The sequence below is a fragment of the Neopsephotus bourkii genome, unplaced genomic scaffold (genome assembly GCF_033783945.1).
Source record: "Neopsephotus bourkii isolate Nb327-2 ecotype Australia unplaced genomic scaffold, CSIRO-AGI_Nbou_v1 NB_384, whole genome shotgun sequence".
NCBI lineage: Eukaryota > Metazoa > Chordata > Aves > Psittaciformes > Psittacidae > Neopsephotus > Neopsephotus bourkii.
The window spans coordinates 836,971-855,138 of NW_026900889.1; the positions used below are offsets into that span (position 1 = coordinate 836,971).

The 18,168-nt window shown below is 54.2% G+C and overlaps 2 protein-coding genes across 9 annotated transcripts in view; one reads left to right on the top strand and one right to left on the bottom strand.

Annotated features, from left to right (window-relative positions):
• The window catches only part of RBBP6 (RB binding protein 6, ubiquitin ligase), a 28,773-nt gene extending 27,438 nt beyond the window's left edge, over positions 1 to 1,335 (bottom strand). For 5 of the 8 annotated variants that reach the window (XM_061349119.1, XM_061349125.1, XM_061349117.1 and 2 more), the window contains exon 1: positions 930 to 1,334. In XM_061349119.1, coding sequence (XP_061205103.1) covers positions 930 to 1,095 — 166 coding nt within the window. In that variant the 5' untranslated portion in view covers positions 1,096 to 1,334. Of the gene's footprint in view, positions 1 to 929 lie in introns of all 8 variants that reach the window. The other 3 variants (XM_061349124.1, XM_061349121.1, XM_061349116.1) reach the window with 2 other exon arrangements.
• Positions 1 to 18,168, top strand: part of PALB2 (partner and localizer of BRCA2) — a 168,884-nt gene that overhangs the window by 118,886 nt on the left and 31,830 nt on the right. The window lies entirely within an intron of this gene.

Here is an 18,168-nt window from a genome sequence, read left to right on the forward strand (position 1 = left end):
AACCACTTTACAAGTCTTTTTATTTCTGAGAAGTCACTTCCCAAAGTATTTAATCACCTGCAAACTTATCAAGACGGCAAATAACCAATCTGAAATATCACAGTAAGAGGAAACCCTTATCATGGCTGAGAATCATGACTTCTGAGAACATTTCTTACGTATGTTCACCATAAATGCTCTGCCATAGAACTCCAGGGCTGCCCTGATGTGGCTAACACATAGTACCAGGGGAAATAAAAAACCATGAAAAAAGGTTAGAGATGAATAAATGAATAATGAAATGAGGCTCAACAGCATCTGAATGACAATGTCTTTGGTGTAGAAAAGTTGCATTAACAAGAAATTCCAGAGTGTAATCGAGAAACTCAGGTGCAAATGGCTTTAAAGGGCCTGCGGAAATCTTAACTCACAGATGAACTCTGCATCCAAAACGCACTTCCTGCAACAGGCACAAAACTAGTTTTCCCATGAAGCGTGGGGTAAAGGCCACTGAAGACAATACTGAGCCAACAAAACCACTTTCTCTTCAAATCAGCCACCTCTTCTATTTCCACGACTATGAGCTTTCTCCTCCAGATTAAAAAGCAACCTGGCAGGTTTGTTGTTATCCTCCTCCATTTCCGCATTATTTTTCCCAGAAGACTGCCAGGAAACCCAAACTTTGGTAAGCCCTATATGTACCACATCAACCACGTATTCCTCCGCGCTTAGCCCCGCGTCTGAAGCGCAGAGCCGGAGGTGCTTGTCACTCCGACTACAAAGGAACAGCTCCGCGAGGCCTCAACACCCGGCACCGCGGTCGAACCGCGTTACCGCTCCCACCCCGCTTTATTCCAGCGGTCCCTCCCGCCCGCCGGCGGGCCGGGCCTCATGCTCGGGGTCGAGGCACAAAGCGCGGCTACCGCAGGCCGCGCCGCCGCCCCACGCACCTTCTTTGGTCTGGGCGTTGGTGATCTGCAGGTCGCAGTCGGCCGCCTTCAGCTTCTCGCGACCCATGATCTGGCGCTTGAGGTCGCACAGGGAGATGTGGAGGCCGTCGAAGGTGACTGTGTCATAGTTGAGCTTGGACGAGAATTTGTAGTGCACGCACGACATGGTCGGAGCCGGGCCGTGCCCGCTCCTCGATGGCGCCGACAGCAGCCGTTGGCGGCGCGGCCTCCGCGCAGGGCTGGGGCCGGCGAGAGAGGGCCCACCGCGGGGGCCGGGCCGGGCTGTGCTCACAGGCCGCGGCGCTGGGCCATGGCCAGGCCGCGCGGCCTCAGGCACACTCAGCCGCTGGAGGCCTCAGGGCTCCATCGCGGCGGCGCTGCGAGGCCCTGGTCCCCGCCCCCGCAACGACTCCGGCCCGCAGCGATCGAGCTGGGCCGCGGCAGCGGCTCCCGCCGGGCTCCTCCTCGCGGCGCTGGCACAGACCCTGCGCAGCCCCGGCTCCACTCAGGCTGGGCTCGGCCCCCCCGCGCTACCGGGCCCTCCGCTCGCGATGGCGACCCTAGTGCCGCCGCGTCCCGCCGAGGGGTTTCCCGGCCCCAACCGCACGGGCCGCCGCGAACGCGTCACAGCGCAGGCGCAACGGCACGGGCACGCCGCGCCCACACACACGTCCTGCTACCCCCTCCCCGCGTGAGGGCGTGCGTGCCCCACGTGACCCAGCGCATTATGACAAAAGGCCACGCCCTCTCTCTCCGAGCGGTGAGCGCCCCCTAGGGGACAGTCGTTACCGGGACTGCCCCCCCCCGGCTCCTGTCACCACCAGGCTGGCCCCCCCCCGTGCCCCCCCGTGTTCAGTACCGGGCCCCTCAGTGCAAGAGACAAGGAGCTGCTGGAGAGGCTCCAGCGGAGGCCACGAGGGTGATCGGGGTCTGGAGCATCCCTGTGCGGAGCAGAGATTGCGGGAGCTGGTCCAGGGAAGAGCGGGCTGAGAGGGGATCCCATCAAAGCACAGCAACAGCTCAAAGGCGGTGCCAGCAGGATGGTGCCAGTCTCCTTCCCGTGGTGCCCAGCGGCAGGACAAGGAGCAATGGCCATAAACTAAAACACAACAAGTGTCACTTCCACACGAGGAAGAACTTCTTCCCATTGAGGGTGGCAGAGCCCCGGGACAGGCTGCCCGGGGCGGGGGGTGGACTCTCTCTCTCTGGAGACACCCAGACCCCACCATGGACACGCTCCTGTGTGCCCTGCTCTGGGTGGCCCTGCCTCGGCAGGGGTTGGACTGAGTGATCTCCAGGGTTCCCTTCCCCTCATGATGCTGTGATTCTGAGATGCAATGGCTTTGCCATGCGGTGCTTGGTGAAGGGAAGGGAGAACTTTCCTGGCATCCCATGAGCTTCACCCTCCTGCTTTGTCCTTGGGGAGCAACAGCAGCATTCCCCTTATTTCCCTCGCTGGTGAGCAATGTGCACAGGAGATCATGAGGTTTCCATTCCTGCTTGGAAATGACAGTGTAACCGCATCAGAGGAGCGATCCCTATGCCACTGTCCTGCAGAGCTGACAGCACCCGGGGCAGGAGGCACAGGGCACAGAGGACAAAAACACCAGGGGAAGATAACAGTGCTCTGTCTGTGTGCCTGCATCTCAGAATGCCCCATGGGAACACAAACGGCTGAATTCCCCACTGCCAAATGACTGACACGCAGCCGAGCATCACTCTGACAGCAGAGACCTGACACAGTGACTGATAAATCAAACAAGAGCAGGTTTCAGTTTGCTGTTTCCAAGGGCAGAATGGTGCATCTGGAGGGGAAAAAGAAATTGATTAGAACAGGGAACAGAACTTGAGCAGTAATAAGGAAGTTAAACATGTGCTAACAGCAAAATAAACAGCATGAGGGCAGAATAATCATTATCATCTTACAGTTTTCATTATGCAGGCAATGACTGTGACTTAAGATATCTATTAATGCTTTATTATGCAGATTATTGCTTTTTTAAAGGAGCTATTTGTTATTTCCACAAATCTATGACGCACACTTCTCTTCCTTTCCAGGCATCTAAGCTTTTTACAAGACCAAGTAATTTATACTGTGCACATTTCGGTATGAATCCTCATTTTTTCTCTACCAGTTATCTGCTCACTAATACGCTGCAGAAAAGTAAGTTATACAATTAGTCACCTTCTTGTGGGCTTCATACTTCTGTCAATGTCATGATTAAACCCCCAACTGTTCCGGTATATGTACTGGTTGCACGTCCACCCATTTATTCAAACTCCCAATCCGTCACTTTAAAATTGTTCATTTTGTGATCCTCTGGCCACAAGCATTTTAAGAGAAAACCTTTGGAACCTGCGCAGTGCTATTGCAAACAAATCAGTCCAAAGACAAGTACATCGTTAGAGTGAAAATAGGAAAGGTTTGGAAAAAAACACTCCTCATCTAAAATGTCTGGGAGACTTCTGATATCTGAACCCTACAACTGCCACTTAGGGATTTCATCCCCTCCAGGGTAAAAGGATCAGCATGAGCAAGGGTACCTGGGGTCTCCATACTGAGTAGGTTCTATGTAGAACAATTTGCCTCTATTAGAGAGTGGGGAGGAGATTGACTTGGGTTTAGTTTCAATAGTCAGAGAACAGCAGCATTCCCAGATTGCCATTTCTTAAACCAGCTTCCACTGAGTACCAGGTGTGTGTGCTGTGGATCACCCTGGATTGATGCGCTGTGAGTCAGCTGTGGGCAGAGCCGTACACGCAGCACACCCCGCACCAGGGGCTTGGAGCTGCATGAGCTTCAAGGTCACTTCCAGCCCAAACCAGTCTGGGATTCTGTGATTCAATGGAGCCCTGCCTTAGAGGCTGCTCATGCAGCCAGGAGATGACACATCCGAGGTGACCAGCAGCTTTACACCCCCCGGCTCTCCACAGCACTGCCCAGCCCAGGTTAATCCTGCTCCCGAGTCCAGCAGAACCTGCTTGGTTGCTCCATCCAGCATTTCAGCTGGAACGGTGATGACCTGTTCAAGCTAACACTGCTCATTCGAACTCGAGCAGGGCAAGGGATGCTCCCAGGAGCAGCCGAGCTGTGGCACTGGAGCAGTGACCACTGGCAGCAGGGTGGTGGGAGCAGCGAAAGTCAGGGCAGCAGCCACACAGGAGGATGTGTGATTGCATCCCAACTACCCGAGATGCTGTCACAGCTTTACTTGGACAAATCCATCTTACACCGTGTTTGAAGTGCCCATTAAAGGATGCTTACCATGCTCAGCAGAAATGCTCGTGTCATAACAATTAGCTTGCTGTTGTAGCACGTAAGAAGGCATTCTCTGCTACCCACATTTAGAACCCTAAAAACCAACTGGGACTCTCCTAGAGAGGCACAGAAATACCCTGTGGCTTTCAGAGGGAGCAGGGGTATGTCCCGAAAGTCAGTTGAAAATGAGAACAGCATTAAGGCTTGGTGTGCCCTGCACACCTGCTGGCATCAGGACTGGCTTTGTGGCTTTAAGTTGGTTCTGTGACGGTATTAACTCTTTTGCTTCCAAATGCCCTCAGCAGCACGTTGCTGTCCAACTTTTCCAAGGAAGTTAACCCAAGTTATGCTGTCAGTCTTATAGGTCATACACATTAGTTGAAAAAGAGCAATAAAGAGAAACTATACTTTAATATGTGGTTTTGGTGTTTTCCCATTACAGATTATGAGGAGCTGTGTAGGGAACATCTCATTTACCACTTTGTTGCTTTAGAAGCAGCTTACCCATGCCCAGCTCTGCTGCGCAGCATCGAGCCCCTGTTCTGAGTCGCTGTTGCTTTCATTCTGAAACACACAAGTGCTCGGAGCAAGGGCTGGGACAGGATTGTTCCTGGGGGTCTGCAGAACACCTCCTGTACCGCTGAACAATAGAGAAAGCAGCCCAAAACCCCCTCAAAACCAGGAAGGGTGAACTATTTCTGGTAGCTTCTGAGCCCCGTGAGCAAGGACACACAAATAAGCAGGCTGGCACAGTGGGAAGGTGCGTTTGCATTTCCTGATTCAGTTTGCTTTGTCAGGAGCAAAGTGTTCTGTCTGTTCGTTGGGTTTTCCTTCAGCTGTGAGTTCTGTGTAGGAGAAGAGGACCCTGCATTGCCACGAGCACCCAGGGGCTGAGCGATGGGAGCCCACAGGCCGAGGGCACACGTGGCCCGTTGGGCTGGAATGTCCACATTGCTCTCCAAGGCACGGTTGTGAGGCTCAGAGTCATCAGTCCGGCTTCTGAGGCAGCACAGCCGCCATGGGCAGGCACTGGTTAAAGTCAGCTTCAATTAAGAGTGACGATACCATTAATACACTTAAAAACCCAAAGCAAAACCAGTCCCAAACTCTGATTCCTACCTGCTCCTGCTCACTTGTCCTTAGCTCCTGTGCCTCCATGTGCACACACCGCAGACACACCAAACCCTGTCACACACTGCATCACACCAACTTATTACCATTGATAAATCATTACATTTTGAGCACAACAACCAAAACTTGGAGCCTGGAGGGGGGTAGGAGAAGGTGTCTAATGAGACAAGAGGAGCAGCATGCAAATGTCTGTACTTTGCATTGCTGAAGAATGGAAGCAAGCAGTGGAACCAGTATGTGACATCTGTACGCAGTCAGTGAACGCATTAGGGGTAGCAGCACCTCCTATTCACCACGAATCCCAAAAGCCAGCGCAGCATGAAAGAGGGAGGAACATGCCTTGAGAGAGCCCTCTATGAAAACACACCCCTCCAGGTTTCTTTCCATAGACAATGGTATCAGCTGAGAAGGAAACCCAGACTTTTGCTTATCTCTGCCACTGTGACTTGAGGAACTTTGCCAGAACCAGACCCAGGCTAATCAGAGCACATCCTCTTGGTTTTGGATGTTCTGCCATTGTCCTGGCTGAGCACTGAAACCAACCAAAGCAGGTTTCCTGGTTTGCTTTGCCTCAAAACAGGCACCACTTGGTGCATACATGGGAAGTGTGCTGATAGCCCAGTTGGGGAGCTGTCAATCCTCCACTTACTCCCAGAACAACCCAGAATGATTATGGGATCAAGAAACAGAATTCTCTTAGTTTGTGCCCAGACTGAATCATTGCCCCTTCTGTTGGGAGAGTGAAGAAGGAGCTTGGCTGTGACATTTGTACCCATGCCTGGGAACTGGAGGAAGGCCACAAGCTCCTTTTCCTCCACAGCTGCCCAGTGAGTTGCCCAGGATGTCCTTTATCTACTTGTCTGAGCCCAAAGCGGTTCCCAGATGTGGAACTGGTTTTGTTAAAGCTTCAGCTCCAGCATCTGCCTGTCATGCCATAAACTACACAGTCACCTTTGCAAGGAAAAATCCAGCATGGTTCCAGGACAATCCATAAAGATTAAGGATGGTGATGGTCAGGGCTGCACCACCAGCCAGCCATCTACAACTGGAGTGATGCCCTGCACAGGACACTGCATCAGGGTGCTGGTACTCAGATGATGTATCAGCATCGTACATCATCACACCACCATTGCTCTGCTGATGGATAGCCTCTGGGGTGGCACTGGCTGGGACAAATGGGCCCAGCAGCCCAGAAAGGTGTTATTTATTATTTTAAATGCTAATAAATGTAATGGATATCTGTGAGGAGCTGTTCTGCAGCTTATGAAGTGAAAGGGAGAAGAAATAATTAACAGGCAAAGGAGAGGACCTAGACACTGAATAGCAGTTTGATGTCACAGGCTTTGGTCTTTTTGGCAATACTACATCTATTTCCCAAGATTAACGAGGGACTTGGCTCTCCCCACAGGTTTGGTGCTGCTCTCATGGATCACCAGAGATGCTCGGATGTTTTGGGATCACTTATACCTACAGCTGCTTTGCTATGCAGCATCTGAACAAAAAGACACCACTTCTGCTGGAATCCGGTGTTAAAGGCAATGGAGAAGGGAATTTTGTGTGGATTCTGTCCTGTTACTGCACATAGGCATATAGGGGCCCTATGGAAGCAGATGCTCATTTCAAGGTGGCTGTGTTTCAGACCCCAGCACCGCAGAAACTGGTACTTTAATGCGTGAGTGCCACCAGAAAACATCCAGCAAAACATCACTGTGGGTCAGGCCTCATCCTGACCAACCTGTTCTCTGGGGTTGTGACACGTTTGTGCTTTTCATCTCTAAATTGCTTCCCAACCATTAATTGAGACTTGCAGTGCAGCAGAGCCAGGGCAGCTGGCGATGTCTGTGGTGACGGTGTGCCCAGACCTCAGAGCCCATTGCTCCCACAGGCTTTTGGGAACACCCGGCCCCTTCCCGGTGCCCTGCTCAGAAAACAACACTTTGGGTCTCCTTAAGAGAGTGTCTTTTACCGTGGTTTGTGTCCTGCGCTGCTGAAGATGCTCATGGGCTCTCGGTGCCTTGTGTGCAACAGATCCAGGGGTTGGAGTTGGACTCAGATACCTTCATGGAGCCATGATGGTCTCTGTGGAGCCAGGTCCTTCTCACAGGCATGGAGAGCTCCCACCGATCTCCAGTCTGGGCATCCTTTCTCATGATTTTACATGCACGTCTGAATTGACTACTAGGGAGAAGAAAACAGACCCAGTCAGCTAGTCAGAGAGAAGGTGAGAGCTCATTCCTTCCTCGGCAGGGGTTTGCTATCAGCACAGAATGAATCAGGAGAGACAGAACAGAACAAACTACTCCTCTCTGTGTGAACAGGGCTCTGGAGTAAAAGTGACATTTTCTGTGCTAATCAGAGCTAATTCACCCAAGCAGTCACAAAAGCCACCTGAAGAACTTCATTAGGAAGCTTCCTCCTAATGAGGACCACTGCTGCTCCTGCCTGGAAGCAGGCTCAGCCAGCACTGTGCACCCCACACAGAGCCTGTCCCTCAGGAATGGTGCTCTGCTGGGGTCATGATCCCAACTGAAGGCGAGATCTCCTCTGCAGAGGGTTTTCCTTTGATCCTGTCCCAAAACGGTGCCATGGGATGAGCCCACGCCTGGGTCTGGCATCGGAGCACAGACCTCTGCAACCTCACTGCTAGAGAGAGCAGAGGGCTCGGGCTCCAAGCAAGCACAGGCATCACTTCAGCCCCCCACCAGCTCCCCAAGGTGGAGAGGGCTCACGTCTCCCCTTCCTCTGGGGAATCCGCTCTGGGAAGATGCTGTCTCGTTATGCCGCTGTCACTGCCAGCGCTCAGCACCACCTCTGGATCCCATCCCCGCTCCCAGCGGGAACTTGCTGCTTGATGAATTCCCAGTCCCTAATTATCCTGCTCAGCGAAAGAAGAGACAAAACTAACTCGCCATTGCCACCTCGTGAGAGAAGGAGCTGATGCCTTTCAGCAGCATGAAACAGGGCTTGCAGCCCCACTGAGCCTGGAGGATGGTGGCCCATGGCCGGGAGGAGAGTGGCTGAGTGTTGAGTATCCAAACGCTGCCAGCAGCGTGGTGAAACTGTCTCTGAACGCTCCATGAGCTGGCTCTGGGGATTGCCTCTCACTCGAGGGTTTTGCCAAGCTCCCTCCTGTGTGTCCCGCAGCAGGATCCTGCTCTGTTCCCTTGCTCACAGCTTTGCCATGGCCCTGATGTGGGGAGCCTGGAAGTACCAGGCTGGAGGAGATGGTGCCTGCCCACCTGCTCCTGCCCCTGCCGCTGTGCATGGGCAGTGTTACCCGGCACAGGCTGGTGGTACTCGAGCAGCACCAAAGTGCTCCTCAGCAAAGCCACCGAGGGCCAGCCCCGCCGCTGCCAGCGCCGTCAGTAGGCTCCAGAGTGATCACGGCATGGGGCGAGCCAAGAGGAGCCCTGGCTCACGGAGCTGGTGCGCCTGAAGGCTACCAACCGGCCCCGGTCCCCGCCTGCCACTAGAGGTCATTTTAGCACCGGGATAGGGACGGGCGGAGGCGGCAGCCCCGGGGGGAGCCTGGCTCAGGGGTTCGGGGGTTCAGGGTTGGAAGCATCCAGCAAGGCGCCGTTTCCAGCCGCAGAATCCCCCGGCCAGGAGCTCGCTGCCGGGAGACCCAAGGAGCTTGTTGGAGACCCCCGTCCATCACCAAACCCCTCTGGTCCCCCCAAGTGCAGCGGGTCCACAGCCACCCGTGGTCCCTGTGAGCAGGACCCAGTGATCTCATCCTCTGCATCACTGCGATGCCCCAGTGATCACTGCAGGGAAACGTGCCGGTGCCTGTGCTGGGTGGTTGTGTCCTCTAGGAAGGGCAGGAAACTTCCCCCGGTACCGCACAGTCACATCCAGGGGCAAGATTGGTACTGGTTTATCCACAACAGAGCCCCATGCACGTGGCTGCTCCCAGTGCCATCCATCATTCAAGCACAGAGAATGTGGATCCTGCACCACTGAGAAGCCTGAGCCCTCTGCGTGCAGAGCAGACACTGCCAGGCCCCAACCGACCTGGAACACAGCAGCTTCTGCACCATTCCCAGTGCCACGGTGCTCCCTGGAGCATTGGGAACATTGAGCCTGTCCCATTAGTGCTCATCAGCCCTCTGCTCAAACCTCTCCTGCCTCCCCTCACCTCTGCCCTCTACAGCCCCTTGGCCACATCCACATTGCACCACACATCAAAGCAAGCCCTGCTTTCTTCCTAATTCTTAGCTGTGTGACACATTTGACATCAGAGTTAATTAGAGGGGATCAAAGGCCCCTTCTCCATATCCTCTGGAGCCCTCCTTCCCCATGCGGCCAGGCCTGGCTGGCCGCGGCTGCAGCTATCGCAGCCGGCAGATGCTGACTTTCGGGGGGGGGAGAGGCAGAAGGAAGCCCTTTCCCTGTGCCAGCTCCCTGTGCGGCCGCACTAATCGCTCCAGAGACGCTGCTGAGTGTGTGGAATTGGCTGATGATGGGATCACCGTGGTTTGACTTTATCCCTTGGATGCTGCCTTTCCTTGAGTCATCTTAGTTCTGAGTCACCAGCAGCTGCTAATCCCCCAGCGATAACGGCCTCATCCAGCACTTTCTATGCAGGTACTTTTGCCTCTGCGCTTAATGCTTCCAAATAGAGACTAAATACGTGTGAGTGGAGGTGCTGGTGGGAGCACACAAGGACACGCTGTGAGATTGCTCCTGTCACCTTCTGTAGCAGCACCAGGGCTCTCGGCTATCCCCTCTCAACCCATCCTGCTCCCTGGATCCGCTGCTGTGTGCGGTTCCCTATGGACAGACCCTGCCTGCCCCATGTGTGTCCTCTCTTGGCACCACCAGGAGCAGGACCATGCCATGGGGACCCAGAGCCCCCTCAGTGCGAGGTGAGGCGAGGTGACACACCACCCTCGCTCAGAGGGCGAGCTGAGGTGGAGCATCGTTCATGGCCTCCCTTGTCAAGCCTTCTACGCACCCTTTGGTAAATTGTTCCCAGATTAATTCCACCCGTTGTCGAAAGGCGTGCTTGGATTGCAGCTGCAATCTGTCTCATGGAGCAGCTTGTTATGTCACCTGCTGTCAAACCCTTCACACACAGGTACCTGGAGACCACAATCCAGGGATCTTTTCACCCCCTCTTGTCAAGACGCACGGGCTCACCTCTGTCTTCTTTCCTCTGTAGCAGATTTCCAGACCTCAAGCAGCTCTCAGAGCTCCTGCCAGGAATCTGCCATTTCTTAACACCTTGCTGGGAGTGTGGCCGCTGGATGTAACTGGCGCTGTACAGAGATAACCTCCTCTCTATGGGGATACCCAGGGATCACAAGCCACAGCATCACTTTGGGATCTTAGGCAGTGGTACCTGCCCTGTGCCCTTGAGCCTTCTGCAGGGTCACCCCTTTCCAGGACAGGCTCCCCTTTGCCCAGCCCCTCTCTGCTGCCTGCCCTCACCCCTCTGCAGCACCCCCTGCATGGGGCAGCCCCTGGGAAGCACTCTGGGAGTCCCTCTGCTTTCTTCTTCTGGGTACCTGCCATTATACACGAAGCATCTGCTGGTTCCAGGAGCAGCATTCCTCCTTCCAGTCTCACCCCATACCGGGGTGTGGGAGAAAAGGCTTCATCCTGTTGCAACGAGGCACACCTGAGCATTGAGCTCTGTCTGAGCTGATCCCAGCCCATGTGTGCTCCATCAGCACTCCAGGGATGCTGCCCTCTGAACCCAGCCTTCCCAACCAGCCTGGAGGGTGGGGAGCTTCCCCTGCCTGCTCCAGCTCCCTGCATTGGCCTCACCCACTCCTCAGGGATGGTTTTGTCCTCCTGTGCCATTCTCCTTAATGCAGGGGGTGGAAGCCACATTTGCATGCAGAGTTTAGGAGCTGCTGGGCAATTAAGTGGCTTTCTAATTATTGTATATCTCATATTAGCAATTTCCACCGTGCTAATATTAATTGCTAACAAGGCGATAAGGCCTATCAGGCAGTCATGGTGGAAGGCTTGCTTGCTTGGGGGAGATGTGTGAAAGCAGAGCGCCCGGAGCGAGGCCAGCAGTCACTGCAGATGTGGCCATCCAGCAGCTGGAAGAGGCTTCCTAGCCTGGGAGCACTGGCTTTGGGATCAGCATTCCCAGGGCTGGAGCTCAAAGCAGGCTGGAATTCCCACTTCTCAGGCCTGGCTTCCTCAAGACACAGGAGCACTGTGCAAGGTCACACCGTGTGCAGCTACGGACTGGTTATGTGGGAGGTGTGCATGGTCCCTCCTCCCATCGCAGGGTGTTTGAGTGCGCCTTACTGCATTTATGGTTACAGAAGCCAATGACCGGTTGGTTCTCAAGAAGCAGCTCCCTCATTCCTGTCCAGAGCCGCTCTCCCAAACCCCTCCAGGGATGTTCCTCCAGACAGTGACAAGGAGGTGGCAGGACAGACATGGGCTGGGGAACAGAGCTCTTTGTCCTGGTCCATCATGCCTGTCACATCCAGCTTCCTTCACCTCTGTCAGGCTGGTATCACCATTAAAGCCTCATGGTGGCTGTGGGGATGGACATGGGCATCCAGCTTCAGCCAAGCGCTGGGGCTGATGTGGTTTAGTGGGACCTGCTCTGGGCTTGCCACAGGCTCTGGCTGCCAGAAAATGCTTTCCCCATCACAGCCCCTGTGTTAAAGAGCCTTACATCACACGGCGAGCACCAAAGAGATTGAAGCCGAGGCAGCTGGAAGAGCCTCTGTGGATAAGCACATCCCTTTGAGAGTTAATCAAGGACAGAATGAGCCCAGCAGCTGTGAAATTAACCCAAACAGGCAGCCTGAAGGGGCCTGTGGGAACAGAGAGCTCGTGCCTTTGCAAGGAAACCCTTCCTCCAGGACGTGCATCCCCACATCCCCAGCCTGGCCCCTCCGGCTGCCTGGAGCCGGCTCCTCACCTGGAGCAGCAGCGATTGAGTATCAGCTCCTTCCAGTGAGGTAATTCTGTCCTGAGGTTATTTATCTGTCTGTTGGAAGAGAAAGAGAGCTCTGTGTGAGTCAGAGCCTGCACCACAAACCCTGATACATTACATTTGGACATATGCTAAATGACATTTACCAATAAATTTATGCAGATTTCTCCTGTAATCCCTCTCCTCCATCAAAAGTAGTAATACTTTCTCTAATGCAGATGCACCGCTGGAGCCTCGCCACATCAGACAGGAGCTGTGCCGGGTTGTTAAGAGCCGAATGATAATCTCCATTGTGCTCATGAGCAGTCATTTCCTATTGATGATGTTTAGTGAGAGCCTGGCTTCACGCAGCCCCCGCTGTGGTCCAGATGCTCCAGCTGCCCAGGCCTGGCCCTGGCCAGCCGTGCCATCGCATTTCATGCTCATTTCCCTCCTTGCTTCATGTGTTCCTTGTGCAGCAGCAGATTTAACGGGCTCCACTAACGAGGGAGCAGAGCACGGCCCCGTGTGCTGCAGCAGATACACAGTGGTGCGGGGTCCTGGGCCGACCTCTTCATCAGCACCCAGTGCCAAACCCAGTCTGGCTTGTGCAGGCTCCAGCACGGGATGTCAGGAGGATCCAGTTCAAGCCATAATCAGGGGATGCATCCATACTGACCAAACCTACTGGCTTCTGAGGACCCTCCATGGCTGCATCTTCAGCCTCCAAATCAGTGCTGTGCTCCGTGGCTGTCACAAGGAAAGGCTCCTGCTTTCCAGCCCCTCTCAGAGCTGCTTTTCTGGAGAGGGCAGGAGAAAGCAGCTTGGAAAGGTTGGGGGGCACAGGGCAAGGTCTGGGGCTCAGTAACATCTCAGTTATTCGGGTGGGGAAAGCTGTAGGTGTCTGCGGGTTGGACAACCCAGGGATCACAGTGAAGCCAGAGGGTGCTGGTGGGAGGCTGGGGGTGCGAAGCCCTTTGCCACTTCTTGTCAGTGGGGCTGATGTGTGTAACCATTCTGAAAGCCCATTGCATCTGGAGCAGGGATGATCTAAGCTAATGAGCACCCTGCCTCTCTGTGGCCTGGCAGGGGAAGTCGAGCTGCCGGAGCTGTGGTTTTCCCCCCTTCAACCCAAACCACGGGCATTGTGGAGATGAATTATTTCTTTTCACAGTCACTTAATACAATGTTCTCTGTGCTGGGTTTCGTGAGATGCTGCAGCTCATTAAAACAATGATCAGACCAAGGGATAGGACACAGGTCATGAGCAGCAGCTGCAGCAAGCCCCGTGTCTGACACGTAATGCTTGGACTTGACCTTAAAGGTCTGTTCCAACCCAGCTGATTCTCTCTAGTGTCGAGCTGGGCTGGGTTCATCTGCTTGGGAAGCTCCTCCTGGGCTCTCTATGCATCCAGGGGCTCTGAGTTAACCCAGGGCAAGGGGCAGCTCCAGTCTCAGAAAGCTGGTGCTCAGTGTCTGTTCCCATTCACAGATGTGGGATTTCTGCCCTCCTGGCTCTCACACTTTATAAAGCACATTCAATCCCCCTTTCTAGGACATTTAACCAGTGCCAGAGGTGAACCTGCCCCCCCAGCAGCCCACAGTGGGGGTTTGCAGCTTGGTTTTGGACTATGAGACACTTAAAGACCTCACAAGCAAGACAAAGAGTTCCTGCAGGGCTTCATGATCTGAGAGGTTAAAAGGCACTTGAACCCCGAGGTGAGAGCCTCCGGGATGCACTGCGAGAGTGATTTATAGCTTCTGCATGTGCCCAGAGCCAGCTGCTTCCCTTCTTCTGCTTCTGTTCCTTTTTCTTGTTACCACTGCGAGATAAACACCAAGAGGGACAACAGGGCTGAGGCACATCCCAGCATCGCACCAGTGACAGGTCTCTTCTTCCTCTTGGAGTACCTATAGAAGCCCAGGCTGCCTGCCCACATTGTGCCTGGCACTGACTTGGTCCTGAGAGGAGCTGCATCGGTGGATGCTGTCTTGCATCCTCTGGGCACAGTGGTTCATGCTGCTGCTCCAGATGTGTTGGGGCATAGCTCCCCACCATCGATCACCATCCTGGGTCCCCAGCACTGCCCAGAGAGCCACAGCTAGCGTCTATGCGGTGACAACATGACCCGTGCTGCTGCTGACTTCAGAAAGGAAGCTTTGAGAGAAGAAATCTTGGCCTCTCTATAACCATTTTCATTACAAGTTTCCGGGACTCCTTTCCTAAGATAAACACATTTTAATTGCAAATTGCTTCTGCTGTCTTTAACCATCCCCCAGCACTGCGAGCAGCTGTTGGGTTTGGTGTTTAATGGGATTGTCCCTGGGATGCGCTGGGATGCAGCAGCAGCCCTGCTCTGCCCATGGAGGGGCAGCAGGCCCTATTCTACCCCAGTTCACAACCTCCCCATGGTCCCTTTCCACCGAGCAGCATCCCAGTGCAAGCAGCAATAAGGGGAGGCACCATATCCCCTGTGCCCCCACTGCCTGTCCCCAGAGCCACTGGTGATGGGGGGATGCAATTAGCGGTTATGGGCAGCATTCCACACGCTGCCACTTGCAGGTCAGGTCTCTGCGGCACAAGGCTCCTCCTGCCAGATCCAGGCTTAACCCTCACACCTTGCCAGCAGCAGGTTATGGCTCTGGCAGTGACAGGGGCTGTGCTGGAGCAGGAGGGGGGCACGAGGGCTGGGGGCTGCCAGACACCAAACTCCATTCCTGAGCACTAAAGCTTTCTGGGTTGAGCAGCAGCACAGGAGAGATGAGACAGGCAGGGCATCTGCACCAGCACCGGCACCATGGGTGCCTGTCCCCATCCCATCTCCTGGCCACACTGTGGCTGCTCATCACCTACCGAGATGCTTCAGCTGCATCCCCATCCTGCATCCCACTGGTACCCAGCCCCTCCAACCCCAAACCCCAGACACCTGTGGGGTGAAGGCTGTGTCCATGGGGGGTTAATGCCACCTTCTTGCTCCTGTAGCTTGTTCAGTCTGTCCTGGGCAGCTCCCTGCTGCTTTCCACAGCACCTTCACACCAGCCACGGGCTTTGCATGCTCTGGGGTAACACCAAACCTACCCTAAATCCCTGGGGCTGTGGCAGGGTGTTCCCATGGGGAGGACAGTGATGTTACTGTGGTCAGGGCTCCGGCCAGCCAGGACAGGAGGAGCAGGCTGCCCAGGCAGGGAGGACCCGACAGCAATAAAGAGTAATGACCTGGCTGCAGCTTGCTGAGCAGGGGCAGGAAACAGAGGCTAATGAAGCCTGGGGAGCACAAGGAGATCACTGGGCTGCTCTGAGCTCCGGCCAGCACCCGAAAATAGCTCTCCATTAAAAAAGAGAGGTGAAAAATGAGCCTGCAGGGTTAAATGTTCCTGCTATTTACCAGGAGGTCAGCGAGCGCTCGTTAGCCTGTTCTATTGGCTTTGCTGCTGGGTTAACTGGCTCAAAAGCCTCTCTGGAGATATATGATGCATTTAAAGAGTCTCCAGAAGCTCATCTGTGCTCCCAGGGTGCTGGGAGAGGTGTTCCTCATCCATCCCATAGCACTGCTCACCGTACCGCTCTCACCCTGGTGTTACAGGTACAAATAACAGCCCTTTACCTGCCACCAGCTCCTTTGATTCACTGTTTGCTGTGAGCTGGGTGAGTCAAACCAGCACCTTCTGCTCAGCCACATCCCTGATACCAACAGCGCTTGCAGAGCTCCAGCAGAGCAGGGGTGAGGGATGCCCTGGGTGCTATCAGGTCTCACTCCTCAGTGCAGCTGCAGTCAATGCACCCAATTATCCCCCTTGCTGTGCTCCTCACAGAGCCCTTTGCAGTGTCGGGGGGGTGGTGCAGGGATGGGTGGGGGGACACCCATATGATGACCTCGGACAGGCTCTTGCCGTGCATTGGCTGCCTGTACATCCCATCCACAGGCTGTCCCAGGAGCCTGGGAAGCACCCATGTGACAGCCATCAGCATGGCACAGGGCACAGAGCCCTGCTCCTGCACTGCAGGCAGCTTCCCACATCCCCATGTCCCTGGGTGATGGACCACCCACAGCCCCTTCAGACCAGCACCCTTGGGACACCCAGACTCCTCATCCCAGCTGCTGCCTTGTCCCAGGAACAGGCTGGAAACTGTGCATCAGGACAGCCCTTCCCATGGTCCAGAGCTGCTGGGATGAGCATTTAGGCAGTCATTAATATCCCTAAATTTAGCCAGTAGCATCTGCCCAGTCACTGTGCAGGCAGTTCCCCTGCTCCATCCCAGCACTGCAGATCCCTGCTCAGCTCCCATTCAGCTGCAGAATACGTACATGAGTGCCGGGCTCTCCTGCCAAGTTTCATTACTACATATGTTCTTTTTAAGACCGGCAATAAAACACAGTGGTCATGGCTTACATCGATATGCAGGGGACATCCCCGGCTCCTGGGGAGGCTCTGCTGCTTTATCTGCTCCTCTGTGCTGCTAGCATGTAGATGCAGCAGGAGCCGGTGGGATGCTCCAGGCAGAGGGATGTGCAGCGTTCACATGGCTCAGCAGTGCAGCACCAGTTCCATTGGGAATGGGCCACTGGCACTCCCCCCCCTGGAGCTTGGCCAGGAGCAGATGGGGCTTTGAAGCCTCACTGGAGTATTTGCCATTGTTTTTAGTTGATGAACATGGATGAGCCCAAGCACAGGGCTCCGATGGCATTTACTGTGAGTCTGCTGAGTGCTCCAAGATTGCTCGGAATCACTGGGAAGAGCCAGTGATGAAAGCACAAGCAACACTTGCACGTTTATAAACTATGCCCTTGGTATGGAAGAGGAATATTGATGGCCAGCCCCCGCCTTGCTCCTGCTGCACAGGTCCTTCACTGGCTTGTTGTGCTTGAGCCCAACCTGCACAGCCCCGCAGGCACCGGGATGCAGTAGGAACTATCCCAGCGTTCCCAAAGCTCTGCCTTTTCTCCTTTGCTTTTCTCTCTCCCTTTGCTTTCCCTTTTCCCCCCTTTCTCTCTTCAAATCTTCCTTTGAAACCAAAACTTCCTGTAGTTTGAAATGGACAATCAGGCCTCTCTGGCAGCTGCAGCCCGAGAGCTTCAGCTCTTGGCAGGAGGATCAGAACTACAAAACTCTTTCTTTGAGGCAGATTATGCATTCATCGAGCTCATTTGAAACAAAATATGATTTGCAATTTAACTTTCCATAATGAGCTCCTGCTATTATACCGTTTCCATAATGGCTGGTTTCATTGGAACAGATTGTTGGTGCACATGGTTTACAAAACATTTTCCATGCAAGCCCCGTTTTTTCTTATTTTAAATAGCAACAGCTGCTAAGCATGATAATTATTGTATTTCATCCAGATAAACTTACCAAGTTGCTGCTTAATGCTACTCGCTGCAGTTTTCCAGTGCACCTATGGGTTACTGAAGAAGCTGGAACTTTAGCTGGGTAAAGAGAGAGCAGCCCCCTAGACATTAACTTGGTGCCTGAACGGTCGGAGCAGGCAGGAACCACATCCTTCCAGGAATGCCTAAATCCCACTTTGCACTACACATAACAGATCCCTGCCCTTCCTTGCACCTATGGCTCCATTCGGGGTTGCTTCAGCCCCCTGGGCACTGCTGAGCCTGCACCGACAGATACCATCCAGGAGCTGTGATGACAAACCCCAAAGATGGGAAGCGAGGCCAGTTTGTGCAATCCCAGCACTGTTTGTTATCAGCCTCGTCCTGCACTTGGCAGGGCCAGAGCAAGCCTGGAATGATTTATATCCCTGGCTGGCTCCTTTAGCCCAGTGGCAGACACCAGCTTAGCAAAAGAAAGGGAGCTCTGCTTGACTTAAAACCCCTCTGCTGGCCTTTGAGCAAGGGGCATCTCGGAGAAGTGGCACACACAAATGCTTCCATCAATCTGCTCCCTCTGATGCTGCTGGGGCCTCAGCACCAGCATCACCAACACCAGTCACCAGTGGTGGG